The 16,253-nt window shown below is 39.2% G+C and overlaps 2 protein-coding genes across 5 annotated transcripts in view; one reads left to right on the top strand and one right to left on the bottom strand.

The window, feature by feature from the left end:
- The window catches only part of LOC141949031 (transcription initiation factor TFIID subunit 4-like), a 149,834-nt gene extending 138,216 nt beyond the window's left edge, over positions 1-11,618 (top strand). The window contains exons 15-16 of one of the 2 annotated variants that reach the window (XR_012630632.1): positions 8,958-9,516; positions 11,583-11,618. Coding sequence is in view for 1 of the 2 variants with exons in the window: in XM_074882200.1 (XP_074738301.1) it covers positions 8,958-9,125 (168 nt within the window). In the remaining variant the exon portion in view is untranslated. Of the gene's footprint in view, positions 1-8,957; positions 10,797-11,582 lie in introns of those variants that run through there. The other variant, XM_074882200.1, reaches the window with a different exon arrangement.
- A 679-nt stretch (positions 11,619-12,297) lies between these two features.
- KCTD15 (potassium channel tetramerization domain containing 15) overlaps positions 12,298-16,253 on the bottom strand; it is a 44,392-nt gene continuing 40,436 nt past the window's right edge. For all 3 annotated transcript variants that reach the window (XM_074882206.1, XM_074882205.1, XM_074882207.1), the window contains one exon: positions 12,298-14,434. In XM_074882206.1, coding sequence (XP_074738307.1) covers positions 14,279-14,434 — 156 coding nt within the window. In that variant the 3' untranslated portion in view covers positions 12,298-14,278. The remainder of the gene's footprint in view (positions 14,435-16,253) is intronic.

Raw genomic sequence — 16,253 nt, 5'->3', positions numbered from 1 at the left:
GCTTTGTGGTGAAATGGGTAGGAGGAAGATAAGGATTTGGGAATTCATGAACTAAGGGGATTATAGGGTTTTTAAAATGTTAGAGCAAGTTTAAATTGTCAGTATAGTGTTTGTAAATTAAACTGATCTGCTTTTTACTGAAGGCTTGGTGTCTTACTTTGATAATGGAGAGAAAGGAAAAACCTGATTGACATAAGAGGTTGGATAACTGTATGAAGCAGAGGTTGGGTTTTTTAATTCAAAAAAGGCGATGGAAGTGTGTATGTTGAAGGAGTTTGAAGTTTGGTGGCAGATTAGATTGCGATCGGAGGACAGAGAGCAATGAAGAGTGGTGGAGACACACAGGTCACAAACAAAGTGCTTTGAGTCCTGGAGAAGTGATCCTGGTGTGGAAGAGAAAGGGAGGTAGGCGACTTAGAAAAGGACTTGAGAAAGAGTACAGCGTGATACTGTACCATGGTGTGCCATGGTGACCATGTGTGCCAGGGACTGTCTTCATAATGTAGAAGGGGAAACGAACGTGTTGAATGGGGGCTCCTATGAACTTGCTTATGTCTGTAGGAAAGAAAACCCACCTTGTTTCCTTTTTGGAGCCATTCTTCCAAGAGTTATTTGTGCCAGTCTGATTTAAGTTTTTGGAATATTTTCTGAACAAACCAACCCACTAACTTAAAAAGAGTCAAGAGTGAGACTTAACTGCAAGAAACAGAAATGTTAGGAAATCAAGAAATAACTGGCTAAATGATTCAACTTCTCCCTGTTGAACTCTATCATCTCTCCCTAATACCTGAAACGTGCTAGGCCTTAATTATATTCCATGATATTTGCAGTAGTAGAAAGAATGTTAGCTGTCTTCCACATTTTATTTACAAATTTTAACGTCTTATTTCCTGTACACTGGACTGTGTTCTGACAGTGTGTGTATCCTGCAAGCTGAAGGTATTAGCATTTAGGGCTTAATTTTACTGTCACTCAATCCAGAGATAACCGCATTGCCTGCGTTGTTTTGTTTTATTTAATGGGCTGGGTGTACAAATTAGGGCCATATACTACCCTCAATCCACAGAGTAGCCTCTGGTAATTATAGGGAAAGGTTTATACTACTGTTCATAGATAGAACTAATCTACAAGTAAATTTTACATGGGAATAAAACGTGCCAAGAGCTGGTAGATCTGTGGCTATTTTTGCCCTTTGTTTGGCAAGTGGTGCATAAAGTCACTTGATTGGCACTTGCACAATTGCTGGGAGTGAGCAAGATGGCCAACAGTTGCAAATATAATTATTTTAAAGTCTGGGTGTTATACATCATAATTAGGCTTAAGAACTGAGAGTCATTTGAGATGAATGAGGGCAATTCATGCTCTCAAGAGCTGAGAAAATGATTTTGAGTTTAGATTTTGCATTTGTAAGATTTTTTTTTTTTTTCACAAGCGTTAAGATTTAGATATTTTCTCTGTCTCATGCTCTTCCCCCCTCCCACAGGAGGACTGGCAATATATGAAATAGCTGTATGATATCTGTGCCTCACCTTAAATAGGTGAGATATAGCTAGCACATGAAATATCACGATTCACTTCTCAGTGCTGATTTTTTCTTCATCAAAACCAGCTATGAATGAACCTAGTAGCCCACAGTTACCCAGTCCATTACAGTTGTTCTGCTCAGCATGTCTTCAGTAAGAGATAGACCAAAAAAGCAACCTTTACTGGATAGCAATTATGTATATTTTAATTAGATATTTAAACAATTAAATTTTACAGTTACGTGCATCTAGAGATTGATGACTGTTGAGAATATTTTAATTATTTTAAGGTTCTTATTAAATGAAAGTCACAATCATGCAGGTTAGAAAAGAAAGGGCCACCCACTATGTAAAACTGAGATAGTTTTGAACTAATATCAAGGATTACCACAAGAGAAAATTCAGATGGGAATCAAATATGATTCAAGGAAAATGTGAATCCTGCAAGTTGGGCTGTAGGGCTTCTCCCAAAGTTGGTTTGACATTTCTTGACTCCCAGTGAGAGAGAATATAGGGATGTACAGCATGACTGGGCTGGAGTAAGATGGGCAAGTCCTTTTAAAAACCAAAAAAAACCCCAACAACAACAAAAAACCCCCAAAACCCAGAAAAACCCCAAACAACAAACTGAAAAAAACCCCATACTAACATTGAAAGATGAGAAGGGAAAAGCATCACAATGCTTGAAAAATAACAATAAAAAAATTTGGCAGGATTAGTATTTCAAAGGGAGCAGCACTTGATTAAACATTTGGAAAGCATGGGAGGAGAAACATTCCAAGCAAAATGAAAATATACATGTATGATGGAAACAGGATAAATAGAATATTCTACTTATAATTACCACAGCAAGAATGCAACCCAAACTTAGAGCACTTAATCAGGTAAAATTGTCATTGCTTTTAAGTCCAAGTAAGGCAGTGAATTGTGGTAGGTATGAGATGTTTGTGGATAAAGGTGTTGGCAAGATCTATAGCTGCAGTGAAGAGCAGGTCCATGAACAAAGTAAATGAAAAGATCTGGAGCCTGCACCACTGAGCAAATCGTGAGTGTATTGCAAGAAGTCAGAGGATACAAGGCATCCATTTTTATCACATACCAAGTGAGGAGTGAGTGAGTGATACAGAAAGGTCTTCGAAAGGTTAAAAGTCTTCGCAGAATGCAGAGCTGTATCTCAGTGCAGGGAAAACTTGAGGTTTCCGTTCTCCCATTAATGCAGTGATTATTCAGAGTTCTGCATGGATAAATTGCTTAAGAAGTTAACATTAGTTGCAGTCTGGTTTCTTCCTGAATATGGCCTGTTGAGGGCTGGGCAGTTGAACACCCATCTCCCTTGAGCAGGTAAATGTCATAGCCCATAGCTGCCTTACACTTCATCTGCATTATTTATTTTCATTGGGGTAGACTTCATCCCAAGTTGTTCCTTTCTGAAGTGCCCCATAGCCTGCTTTTTGCCCCTGCTCTCATTCTGTTTGTGGGGGAAATGCTCTCTTAGAGGAAGGAATAGGTGATCAGGTTGGTAATAGATGCCGAGTTCTCTCAGCTGGAAGATTTTGGTATGATGCTGTTTCACAAAGCAGGTTTTCAATTATAATAGTACTTGCATATGTGACTTAGCTTAACATACTGAAGGCGAAGAGCAGGTACATAAAATGCATTCTTGTAATGGCAGCCCATTTCTTTGGGTTGAAATAACATCATGTAATTATAAACTAAAGTGATCACATCTAAAGAAAAAATTTTCACTGTGTCCATGTCTTAGTATGATTACTTTCCTCTTATTATTTCTTAATATAAAAATTACTGCATGCTGTCTTTGAAATGTTGCAATTGTGTTGGTATTTGAAGTACTTGTAAATACTTGTGCAAATCAGTTTTTCTGATGTTTGTCTGCAGGGCGAGGTGTGTGTTTATGTGCCCAGGGGAAATGAGATGCATTTGCATCCAAGAGGGTGTAGCAAGCAAACGCGTGCCAAAACTGAGTCTGTAGGAACAGTTGCACTAAAATAGTACAGGATAAAAATGTTTGCAAATGAAAATAACTAGCTTCCGAAGAAATAATGGTATCTAATCCTCCCTGTAAATGTTGCTAATCTGAAGACTTAAATGATAGCTTTTGGTGATGAATCTTTCTAAAGACACTTGTAAAGCCACCATATTGTGCATATGAAGATGCACAATCTTTTTGTAGATATAATTATGTTTCATCCAGTATTGTTGATCTTTGAGGTGCTGACGAACAGTTATTACTTATTTTTCTGTACTTCAGGGGAATACTGATTTAAGGATGTTTCGGCTCTCATTTAAATCAGTGAAATCATTACTATTAGCCTCAGTAGGTGCTGAATTAAACCCTAAATTACGTGGGACAGCTAATCATACATAACATTATACCTGTTTTTCATGTACAAAGTGCCTCTCAGCCAAAGATCTAATAGCACTTTATGCAAGTAAACGTCATTGCTGCAGAATATCTCCAGAATATTTCTTATGATCCAAAACCTCTTATTCATAAGAGCAGACGAATACATACCTTATCTTCCCACTCCTCTTCAGTGCATGGAGGTTGGAGAGACAAAATTCCTAGTATTTTTTTACTCCATAGATAGCTTGGCTTTGAATTGTTACTGTATGATTCCCACTTTCAGACTTCAGCTTGAAGTGGAAGTCTGCCACAAGGATGTGCCATGTAGCCTGGGAAGAAAACCAGCAGATCTTTTATCATTATTGCCTTGTCTGTCTGGGTCACAGAGAAGCAATAGCCGCAGTTCAAGACTGTGTTCAAAGGAGAGATGTCAGGACTGAATTGTTTTCTGGTGAAGGAAGGATGGATAAAATATTAAATGCAACCTTCTGCTTGCCCTTATCTTTTGTGTTTCCTGACAAGAATATCGTACTGTATTTCCATGGTTCTCTAGTTCAAAGCTGAAGATATACAGATTTGTGAAAAAATTGATTTAATTGTTCAACAGTAGAAATCATTATTATAAAAATAAGTGTAGATTTTGTATTACATGTGCTTTCTTATGTGAAAGCACTTCTACTTGAGCAAGCAACAGCACACTTTTGAGAGTTCCTTGGTTTAATTTTCATACACCTGCTGCTGTAATTATTGTAATTTAATGCACAAAGGCATTTTTACTTTCTGAGGAGTAAAGGAGTTTGTCCATGAAAATTTCAGAAGAGGTGTGTCTGTCTCTCAGTCCTCTTTCCCAGTAGCCTTTAAACCTTTCAGGAAATACTAATCAAATCTGGTGGGGGGAGGCATCAGAAGGGGGACCAAGGTAGGAAGGAGCTCGAGATTTTAAGTCCCTACAACTTCCATGTGAACTGTTGGCTTGGATACAGGAAAGAGGGACATGCTGGTCTCAACAGCAAGGAAGAGGCTGCAGTGTGAGCTCAGCAAGCTTTGGGGTAAGTTTGGCTTGGGGGCTACTTCTCTACTGGGTGGCTGATGAGCACACACAGCCTGATGGGTCACCCACCCCATAGCTGGTAAGTGAGGGTGCAATAAGAGCCAACCATAGAGTAGTTCTGAGGCTGTTTTGAAAAAGGTTTGGGAGGCAGGGGGAGTTTGTGATAAGTGGAGGGTAGTACAGTGGACTGAAGAGTATTTTTGGAGAAGGTAAGAGGTAATGAACACTCTGTAGAGGAGCTGGATTTATTGTGGTAAGTAGTACCAGAGAAATGTGACACATCTGTGAGAAATGAGGCTTCATTAGTTCCTCTGTGCACAGGACTATCTGTTTTGCAGTTTCTACCCTATCACTAGGGTGAGAGCGTGTTTCTTTGGCAGACTGTTGTATATTTACCTAGTGTTCTACCAAGTCTTTGGTCCCTATTTTATTCTGAACCATTTTTATTATGCTTTTCCAACAGCATGAGTTTTCTCATAGAGGACAATAATGAAAATAGCAAACAGGCTGAGATGGGTGGCCCAAACCTTGTGTCACATCTGACATAAATTCAGAATTGCTTCAAAATGTGCATACGGAACCAGTAATTACTGTGGTTCTTCTTCTTAAGCCATAATTTCAAGCTAGGTAGCTTCCAACAGTTGAATTACGCTTGACAGTGCAACACTGTTATTTAAAATACTGTAAGCTATATATACATCAACTGTGCGTATCTGAAGTGCATTAAAGCCCATTAAAGTAGATGGACTCTGAACTGTTTCAGTGGGTCTTGGATTACAGGTTAACAGAGAGCACAGCACCATGGCATTTTTGCAAATTCCTGCATTTGATTTTCGGTGAACTGATTGTCCCTTCAGTCCCGGCTGGGAGTGGGAGTTGTGTGGTGGTCTCGGGAAAGCCCCGTTGTAGTCCACCTCTCTGTAGCCCTGCAAGGAACTGGTGGAGCACAAAATAATTTGTTTGCTCTCTGCTGTCCTGTGGGATTTGCAACTGCCAAGTTCAAGGCAGTCACCAGTCACCTTGGTGTGTTACAAGAAAGTAGGATTGAAGCAGCAAGGGAGAAGAGACAGTGAGGAAAAGGAGGAGATGAGATGGAAGGGGATAAGAAGTCACTATCATTCCTGTACGTAAGCAATCTTGAAGAGGCAGAAAGAGTTCATATATAAATTAAATGTTTTTTTCTGGTCTGGAACATCTTAAATTTCCCCTAAATTATAAATAGAAGTTCACTGATACAAAAACTAGTACTGATGTATATTTAGGTGGGTGTGATTTGGTAATAGCTTGGGTGTGGCAGGCCAGGAAATAAAGGATGTAAACAATTTACAACCTTCTTTTTTTTATTAGAGCTTTTATCTTTGTAACTCTTATTAGTTGCCATAGATACAGACAACACAGGGCTTCTCTGGGTTAATGAAAAGTCTGTCATGCTGATAAAAAAAATGTGATTTTTCTTGAGAAAAATCTGCATTACTTCAATTCCACTATTCTTGGCAATTAATTTTAACTATGCTTCCATTTGTGTATGTAATTAAAAAATTGTGGCATTTAGTAGTTACATTTTTTATATAGCATCTGCAGAATAATTTTGAGTACAATGCAGTACCAAACAAATTGGTCTTTAATTTAAATTAGAGATCATATTGACAGATACAAATTACTGTTCTGTCAGATTACAGGTGTGCTTCTCTACTTTCCTACGATTTTTTTCCACCTTGTGAAACAATTATAAACATTATCGGGTAACTGGCTCACAAGTGTGGTCATGAATGTGCACAGCTTAATGTCACGTTATGATGTTGCATTAAGAATATATGCTCTTCTTACATAAAAGTTCAGTATCTCAAGTGATAAATGCAATGAATATGACTTAATCACATCTTAATTCCAGCTACTCTGTCCAAACAGAAAGCAGTTATATGCTGTAAATGTACCTCAACTGATTCAAGAAATTATTTTGTATGAAGAAAAATCTAAAAAAATTAAGTAGCTTTTCTGTTAATACTTGGTAAGTGTGTGCAGGATGGTTCTAGTCTGGTGTGCTATGGACAGTATTTTTTAATGAGTTTAAGGTGGCCATATTTCTTAGAATTGTGTTTGTCACAGGAACTGTAGTCAGGATGAATCTGAAGTAAGTATTACTTGGGGCAGCGGGGAGAGATGCCCATGTGGGGACCAAAGAAGAAAGAAAAATATTTTTGAGTCAGCTTGATTTAAAATAAATACATATACAGTGGTTTCTTGGAGAGTTGGAAATGGTGGCAACAGCCCTGGAAAAGTAGATGCATGGTCGGAGTGCAGGCAAGAGGCAGCTTAAGGTAGGTAGAGTATTGTTCCAGACCTGTGGAAGGTAAAGAGTACAAGTTAAATGATGCTATTTCTTTTAGGAATGCAAAGCATTTTGGCGTAAAGGCTGAATTCAGAGCACCGCTAAATAAGTGGATTGTGCACTGGGGATGTGTCTGGCTTCAGCATGGATGAGCAACCCTTGCAGCTGCAGCACATGCTTTTCCAATGAGCAGTGAGGTTAGGTGGTAAATCAATTAATCTATTAACAAAACTACTCCGTGCTGGCGAACAGAATCCCTCAGATGAAATGCTCATGGTGCTCAGAAGTTGTGGGATTCTCCCTCTCTGGCCTGCAAGCTTAGCCACATTCATTTTGCTACATTAAGCCTTCTGTGTTTGCGGTTACAAGAGAATAGAATTTGCCCCACTGCTGTAATTTAATAACCAGGTATAGGAGAAATGACTTGAATGGTATAGTTCTGCAAGGACTCTGACTGCTGGTGCACAGAGGAAAGCAACAGAGAAAACAGTGCCACATCTTATTTGCAATATACCGTGTATGTTTCCTCTACAATCTTTCAGTAGTAAAATTACCCTTAACTGTATTTTTAATGGCTAGAATCAAGATCCTAGAAGAAGTATTTCCTGGGGAAAGAAAGGTAGGTTATTAAGAGCAGCAGTAAATAAATTTGGGATTTTAAAAGAATTGAAAACTTTGCCAGATGTCTTAGAGGTTTGAAAAATAATTTAAGTCTTTTTAGAGATTAAAAGCTGTTTTTCTAAGTTAGAACAGTTTATTTTGCCAGAAATAAATTGGCATTAATAAAAACAATGGTCTCCTAAGGATGAAAAAAGGTTTGAATGTGTGCATGTATCACATTTCAGTTTTAAACGCAACAGAACCGCAGAGAGTCTGTAATTATGTCCTTGCAACTTCTAAATATTCAGATCACAGTGTTCTCAGGCCCAGTTTGTGAATTTTCTCTCTATATAGAAAGCCAGGATGAGGTATTCAGTAATTCAGTACCTTTGAACCAATTTAAACAAACAAACAAGAATTATTTAACATAGCTTTAGAAAATACTGATGTTTGTCATCATTGTACAATGTCTGAGTCTTTGTGATTTTTCTATTTAGTTTTTCCATCTCTCAGCTGAACATGGGTTGTGTATTCGAGCAGGATTGTTCAGTATCTCCCAACACTGAGCTTTTCTCTTCAATACACCCAGAGGAGAGAATCGGGGTACCCATGGGACTTGCAGCTACAGAGGTTATTGCAGTAGCAACATCCTGATAGACCACTCAACTTTTTCCAGTCCTAGACCCAGGATGTGGAGTAGGATGGTGCACACATTTGAAATACTAAAGATGACTCTATCTGCTGCAAATAGTTTTGTCCTGAAAAGGCTCCTGACATTAAACTGGTCAAATACTTCTAAGGTTAACATGACTGTAGCAGGAGAATTAGTCAAGATGTGTTTGTCCCAAGTTGTGAATGAACAAGGTTTAGCCTCACATGTGTTTTCACTTGTTTCTTTACTTGGGTTAACTTGGTGAGACTCAGAAGAACAGAAAAAAATAAATCTCCTGTAATACTTTCAGCATTAGGCTCATAATAATCCATTTAAAATGTTTAAAATAATCCGGCAGTTGTTAGTTGTAAACCTGAGAATACAAGGAAACCCTTCACTGTTGCAGGACTTTTGACTTTGTTGTGTTTTCTTTGTAGGGCCTTGGTATGTCTGGTGGAAGCCAGGCTGGCTTGGGGACTCCTTCATCCAGGCAGTATGCACGACAGAAAATAACTCGCGTAAACCTCAGGGACTTCATCTTCTACATGGAACAGGAAAGAGAAACAAGCCATTCTCTCCTGCTCTATCGAGCTCTGCTTAAATAAAGCCAAGAATTATTCTGATTTCTCCATACAGAAGCTCAACTTGCATTGAAAAGCTGTCATTTTAATGTGCCTTCTATTTTTTTCAGAAGTCAATGTTCCAGTAATTTTGTTTTGTAAAATTGTCAGACACATGCAATAAATTCCCTTTATGTAAAAAAAAAAAATAATTATAAAAAACACAAAAAAATGTGCAAAAGGTTTTAAAATGTTAAATCTACAGATAAAACCAACATCAAAGTCTTGCTCCGTTTGGCCCTTTTAGGTAAGGCTGAAGTAGATGGCGCTGAAGTTATGCCCATGGAGACGGCTGCAATGGCTCACCTGAACCATCTCAAGGCAAGGAGGACTGGGACAGGGTCACAGGATTGGGACCTAACCATGGTGTTAACCTGTATGTTCACTTACGGTGCTGGTTTTCTTTTCTTTTTAGTTTTACTAGCACTGCTTCCACTGACTAACCATGGTGATATCTGTTGTTATTTTAAAGTAGTTATAATTGCAAGTTTTTGCACAGTTAAGAGAATAGCCACTGCACACTCTCACAAATTTTATATATTTAGGATTTTTGCTTTTACTGCACAGCTCATTTCCTGAGCCATTTGCTCAACCAAATCCTAAGTGTATGAAATCTGTGCGTTTGGGTCCCAGCTGAGTTCCCTTGACTAACTTCCAGTTGTTTTCTAAATCTCTTCGACCTTTTGCACATTTGTAGCAGCTGGTTAGTAACATGAATCAAAGTTGGGTTTTATTTTCTAAAAAATATTTTAATTTATTTATTGCAAAGAGTATGGTTTAATGATGGTTTTAAAAGAGAGTATTGTTCAGTAAAGATTTTAGAGTATTCTATATGGATTTTTAAAGTCACTGTAAAGGAAGTTTTGGGGGCCAGTTCCAGGCGTAGAGAATCTCGAGAGCCGGGTGAGCCCTGGCAGCCCGGTGCTGCCGTGCGGTCGGGGCAGCGCCGCAGGGACTGGCGATGCCTTTGCCTTGGACGATTGGACCCGAGGACTCCAGTCCAGAGAGGCTCATGAACAAGCGCATGACTTTAAGCATAACGAGTAGTTTTAAGTACTTAAAGGTGGATGAATGCTTTTTAAATGCTTTGCTGAATTGGAATTTAAGGGGCCCACACCAAAGCCAAGTGAAGTCAGTGTGAGTCTTTTAAATGGGTATCGGATAGGAATACTAAGCAGGCAGGTGGGCACAAGTTGTTGTACTTCAACATAACAGTATTATCAGTAACCATGGAAGGGAGACATTTGCTTATTTATCTTTTCAATTTTTACTATGTTATGCTTGCCACTTTTTTGAGGCAATATTTTTTTTTTGATGGGAAACCATAGCGAAAGCACAAATAGAACTATTTGTCCAATAGTTTTAAAAACAAAAGTTTTAATTATTTTTTAAGGTTTATGAAAAGCAGAAGAAAATTTATACTGCTGCTATTTAGCCAAAAGATTATTCATAAGGTATTTAAGGCCAGGAAGTGTAAAATTATGTTTTAAATGTATTGATAATTTGTACATATTGTTTATAAAGGCCTTGTGTTTATTAGAATTACGTTATTTTGATGATTTCTGTACATACTCGTAAATACCCCCAATTTGTGTGAAAACATACTCCCTTATTTGTACTTATTTTGTAAAGAAATAAAACAGTTTACTAAAGTAACGCATTGAGTGACATACAGTATTAATTTATCAAACATGAATTTCACATTGTCTTGTAGTTCTTAAGCACTGTTCAGAAACATTTTGCATTAAAATATTAACAGAATACCCACAAAGAAATATTAAAACCAAATACTTCAATGTTTTGTTGTGCTGATTCTTATCCTTTGTCAAACATCTAATAAAATTGTCAACAAACCTCGATGCTATTAATACAGTGAATGAATGCACTCAACAGTTGCTTTCTCAAAAGCGATTAGTCCAATAAGCACAACATAACATTCTCGCTTTCTGTCCGAGACTTGGGAGCACAGTGGTGTAACAGGGTTGTTCAGAAAGTGCTAGCGAAGACTCGTGTTCTTCAAGCCACAGTTTCAGTGCTCAGCAACAGAGAATCAGAACAATTTTGTTTAATCGAATTAGGTGAAAAAAACAGGCTACGTTTACTTTTTGGCCTTCATAATAAAAACATTTGCTGGCTGTGCACCACAGCTTTACTGGAGTTTCTATGGTATTTTAAAACCTGTTTTAGTGATGCTGAGCAATGTTCTTAATTAAGTTATGCTGCTATGGTTTAAGGCCAGAAGTAAAAATTCAAATCAGTCTTTGCTGATATTGCAGCCTAAAAATATAGGGAAATAAGTAAAAAAGATATAAATGAAACTGTAATAAACTTTAAATAAGTGACCTGAAGTTACTAACTAAAAGAACGTGTCCTAGTTGTTTTTTTTTAAAGGCATATTTCTTCTAACAAAGTGATTGTTTCCACATGTCTTCCTTGCCTTAGTGCTACTTTGCAGTCAATGTTGTGATGTCATGGCTCAAACTTTCCATCTCAAGTTCACATTTAACTCGGCTGGCGCAGCCTGGAACCCTTTACGATGCCACCTTAGCGAGCTGCCCTAAGTACTGGAGCTGCTTTATTGAGCTATTAAAAAAATACGGTAAACACAAACTGAAGAAAACCAAACCAACCAACCAACCACAAATACTTCCAATGATCTACACAGATCTAAAAGCATCATCCCGCTTCCAGGCTGGGGAAGAGCTGCCTGCCTGTGCCTTTGGTGGGAGCTGGACGTGCTCAGCACACGGTGGGTACCGGGCATCTGGTCCTGCTTGCCGAGGGCCCCTGCTGACCCCGGGGGAGGCAGAACTGGGCCCTGGTGTTTAAGTGTAAACGTGAGGTGCTCGCCCTTCTCCCCTGGCTGAGAGGTAACGAGCGGAGAGGACGCGCCAAGAGACGAGCGCTCAGCCGCTGCTAGTGCTAACTCTCCCTGGTCAGGGGGCAGGACAAAAGTGTATACAGGACAAAATAAAAGCTAAACAGATTATTTAAGGATACTCTGAACTTAAAGTGAACTCCATGTATGAAAGTAATAAATAAAACACTTTTTTTTTTTCTTTTTGTAAGACTTGGCTACATCAAGCTGAATGGAGCAAAAGGCCGGAGGAGACACAATCAAAATTCTCACCTCTTTTAAACAACATGGGAGATACAGTGAGTGTTCCACCCTACTTGCTTATTTTTCATCATTTACTTTACAGAAATGTTTATGGCATGAAGTACTGTATAAGAAATGTGCATACACAAATACATGACAATTATACGTTAAGTTCTTTACAATATTAAATGTATAATATACAATTCTACAGATATCTTACATACAAAGGTGAATGTTGTGCCATATATTCAAATATGGCAATGCCTAGCAACTTTAGAATGTCGTACAAGTATAAAACCACAAAATAAAATAACTTTACAATTCTTTTAAAGTAGACAGATTTGCTCAACTGTTCTGCTAAGTTAGCAGGCCAACACGTATCAGCTAAGATTTCCAGAAGAGATTTCTGAATTGGGTAACCAAGGTGAGAAAACCTGCAGAGGTCTGATTTTCCACGGAGAAGTATCCAGCCCTTTTCCAAAAATTAGACCCCTGCCTAGATTGTACCTTGGATAGTCAGTACAGCTCTTCACTTTTGAAAATATTAGTCTGAAACATGATTTTTTTATTTTGCCTGATTGTAATCATTTGGCATTAAAGAATTGTTGACCACTAGTCTGTCCCTTGTTCTATATGGCCATATTTATGCATCTAGAAAGAGTTTAATTAAAATTCAGCATCTACAACAGTATTCTATAAATTAATGTGGGAGAAACTAAATTGTGATTAACACATGAATTAGTTATTGAGGACCCAATCATGCTAAACAGCAATAAACAGGATTTAGCAGAATGCTATTTATAACCTTGCACCTGCAAACATGGTGCTGTCTCCTGAGTTAGGAAGCCCTGCAAGTCAGAGTCGATACCGATTCATGGAAGGAGCAGTAACCTCCTGCAGACAGCGGGCTTCGTTAAAGAGAAAATTACACAGATAGAGGGCAGCTACAGAATCGGTATTTTAATAATAGTTTAAAATAATAGAGGAAAAACAATCTAAACAAAAGGTGGCCTGCTTTCATCAGACAATGGCAGTAGAGCGTTTTAACATCTTTTTGCAAAAATTCCAGACCCATAAAGAGTAGGCTTGTCCAAAATTCTTAATGTTTCCTCCTAAATGTGGGCTTTTACCATGGTTAGTAAATGAGTAATGGGGTGGCAGAGCTTGCTTGGCAGAACCACGCTTCTTTGATGATGCAAAACTTAACAGTTTCTGAGTCAAAACAAGACTGGCTTTAAGAGAACTACAGCTCCATGTTAGGTATGTGACCTTTGTGTGATGGTGGCTGGCATTTTATTTTGTGCTTCCAGATCCCTACTTTTGCAAATATTGCCATAATCGGCCTTGTCAAATTTTCTGTCGCTTTTTTGTTTTGTTTGTGTGGGGTTTTTTAGTACTGAGCACCAGTTGACTATAAATTGGTCCTTTTCTGATCCTGGATTCTGTCCACAGAGAGATATTTCAGTTGGAAATGTTGTATAAAAATAAGCCATTTGCTAGCACGAGTGAGTACAATCACAGAAGTGTAACGTAATGTGTGGAGGTGTAAAGCATGTCTGATATGAAGGAGGTGTGGCAGTCAGGGAAGATACTCAGTGCAGTTTTTAGTGTACCATCTTCCTCTCGGAGGCGCCCACTTCCACGCGTCACAGCACTGGGGTACTGTCGGAAAGGCTGTCAGAACCATTTCTCCTGCTGATCTATTAAAATTGCTTTAATCGGTCTTTCTGTGGAAGTCCAGTCTAGGGTCAGGGGTTTCTGAAGCTTTGCCTTTTACACCACCACAGCTGTTCAGCCCAAAGTACATTCCCAGCAGGCCTCGTACGCTGAGTATGCTCAGGAATTTCATCGTGAAAAACGGACAACTGGTTTTTCAAATGCATTTCATGGCTGGCTATGTGACAGGTAGTTTCAGAATACCACTAATTGGCAACATAAAGTCAAAATCTGTTTGCTAATACTGTTTTGCAAATCCTTAAGAGTTTCACATAAGGGACTATTAAACACTTCTACGGTTACAAAGGAGTACGGGTAGGGTCTAGTCCAGGGGCTCCTGTTTTATTCTGATTGTTGGGGTAGGTTGTGGTCGTCTGTCTTCGCGACACAGCACGTATTCACTGAACTGAGAGGAATCCACCCCACCACCGCATGAAGCTGCCACATTAAATCCCTTCTGAAATAATCTTTCGAGCACCTGCAATGTGGGGAAAAAAAATCAGATTAATATTTAGCAAATTTTAGTGATAAAAGCATTCAGGAGCACTGGATCTAAATGATGGATTTAGTCTTTCGAGTCCTTGTTGAATGAATATTATTCAGCTATAATTCTATAACTTATTCTTAAATGACTACACTGTGATTAAAGTCTCGCTCTCAGCAAACCTCTGCAGAAAACAAAAATTAATCAAACAAATAAGCACTCTGCAGAGCAGCTTAGTACATTATATAGTAAAATACTGGACTGTGGTGATATTGATGCTATCTCTTACTGCTTATAGAAAACAACATTGGGTTTAAGTCGTAATAAAAAGTGCCCATTATTCATTAGTAATATGAACAGTCTTACAGAAAGGGGCTGAAAATGTTTCTCAGCTCTTCCTTGGCAGATGATAATGTCTTAGGAGTCTGAGTGACGCTTCCACCAGATCTTCACGGAAATCACAGCTGTGATTTTCCCTTGCTGGAAGGGACCACTGCTTTTAGCAAAGCACGGCAGGGACGGGATGCAGAGCCAAGACGTGGACAATAGGGAAACATTCTGGCCCAAGAACGAGGTTAATTTGTATTGCCCAAGTATGTATTTTCTCCTTCTCCTTCTAAAGAAAAGTTGGTGCAATTTAGATGCATGAATTTAAGGAACCCAGAGGCAACTTTAATTTCTGAGACTGTCACACAGCACATTACCCTAGGATATACTGATCTTGGCAATATGATCGGGGCCGTGTTTTCACATGCGTGAGCATGTTGATATACGGTTTCCCAGCAGAGCACGACACACACAGACTTTTCTCAGCATTAGGTGAGAGCAGATGCCAGATCCACCTTCAGCAGAGCTGCAATGCAAAATCCACTGCAGGAGATGCCATGTTCCCTCCTTGCCGCTGGCGGCTCTCCTGAGTCCAGGGCAGCAGCCTGGAAAAATGATTCCTGCGTTTTTCTCTACTGATAAACGCCATCAAGGGGAGCAGCCTGTATTGTTCTGTAACAGTCTCCACAAGGTACCACTTCCATTGCTACGGCACGTGGGCCCACTGTACTGGGAAGTTAACCCAATGATTTACTAATCCTGAGGAGGACCTTGGTAACACCGGCATCCCCATGTGACAGCCATCAGCCACCCACAACAACAGGGACTAAACTATTTAAAAACTTGTTCACTCAACCTAGAGAAGTGTCTAAGCACTATACCCACCTTCAGATGGAGTTGACTCGTACATTTCATGGGTTTATGTTATACAAAGAATTTATTTCTTTTTTGGTTTTACTAGCCCTGTGAGCACTTCAGCAGTTAAACCTACTGCAGTAGTACTTAGAAGTCTTATGTTTGAAGGCCTAAGCTGACTGTTAAAGATCCGCACACCAGACCACTGCCCTCACCCTCACACACAGACCCACATGAGGCCACGGTGCATTTCTTAGCGCACCATTTCTTTTGCCTGAATGTTGGCTTTGCTTTCTCCAGAAACATCAGTTTGGAGCCTTTATTAAGGGTAACTGATTTCAAAAGCACAACTGTATCCAAGGTGGTATCACAGTGCAGTGCAAACCATGGCAGCAGCATTTGCTGGTTTTAATCCGTGGGAACCCTCCTTTGAGTTCACCAGCGCTACCCATCTGCGTTTTAATCCATGGTTTGGGATTTCAGTGGTAACTAAAACCTTGTACTTGCTACCCTGACTGCTGAGGACAGGCAAAGGAAAGGAGCTGCTCTAGCTCAGCTCTGCTTAAGCCATGCCAAATCTGCTGGAAATCAACTTGCCTGAGGAGCTCTGCCTGGCCTGGGGACACAGCGA

The sequence above is a fragment of the Strix uralensis genome, chromosome 12 (assembly GCF_047716275.1).
Source record: "Strix uralensis isolate ZFMK-TIS-50842 chromosome 12, bStrUra1, whole genome shotgun sequence".
NCBI classification, from domain to species: domain Eukaryota; kingdom Metazoa; phylum Chordata; class Aves; order Strigiformes; family Strigidae; genus Strix; species Strix uralensis.
Note: the sequence above shows the minus strand (reverse complement) of the source record. Positions and strands in the feature narration are given on the sequence as shown.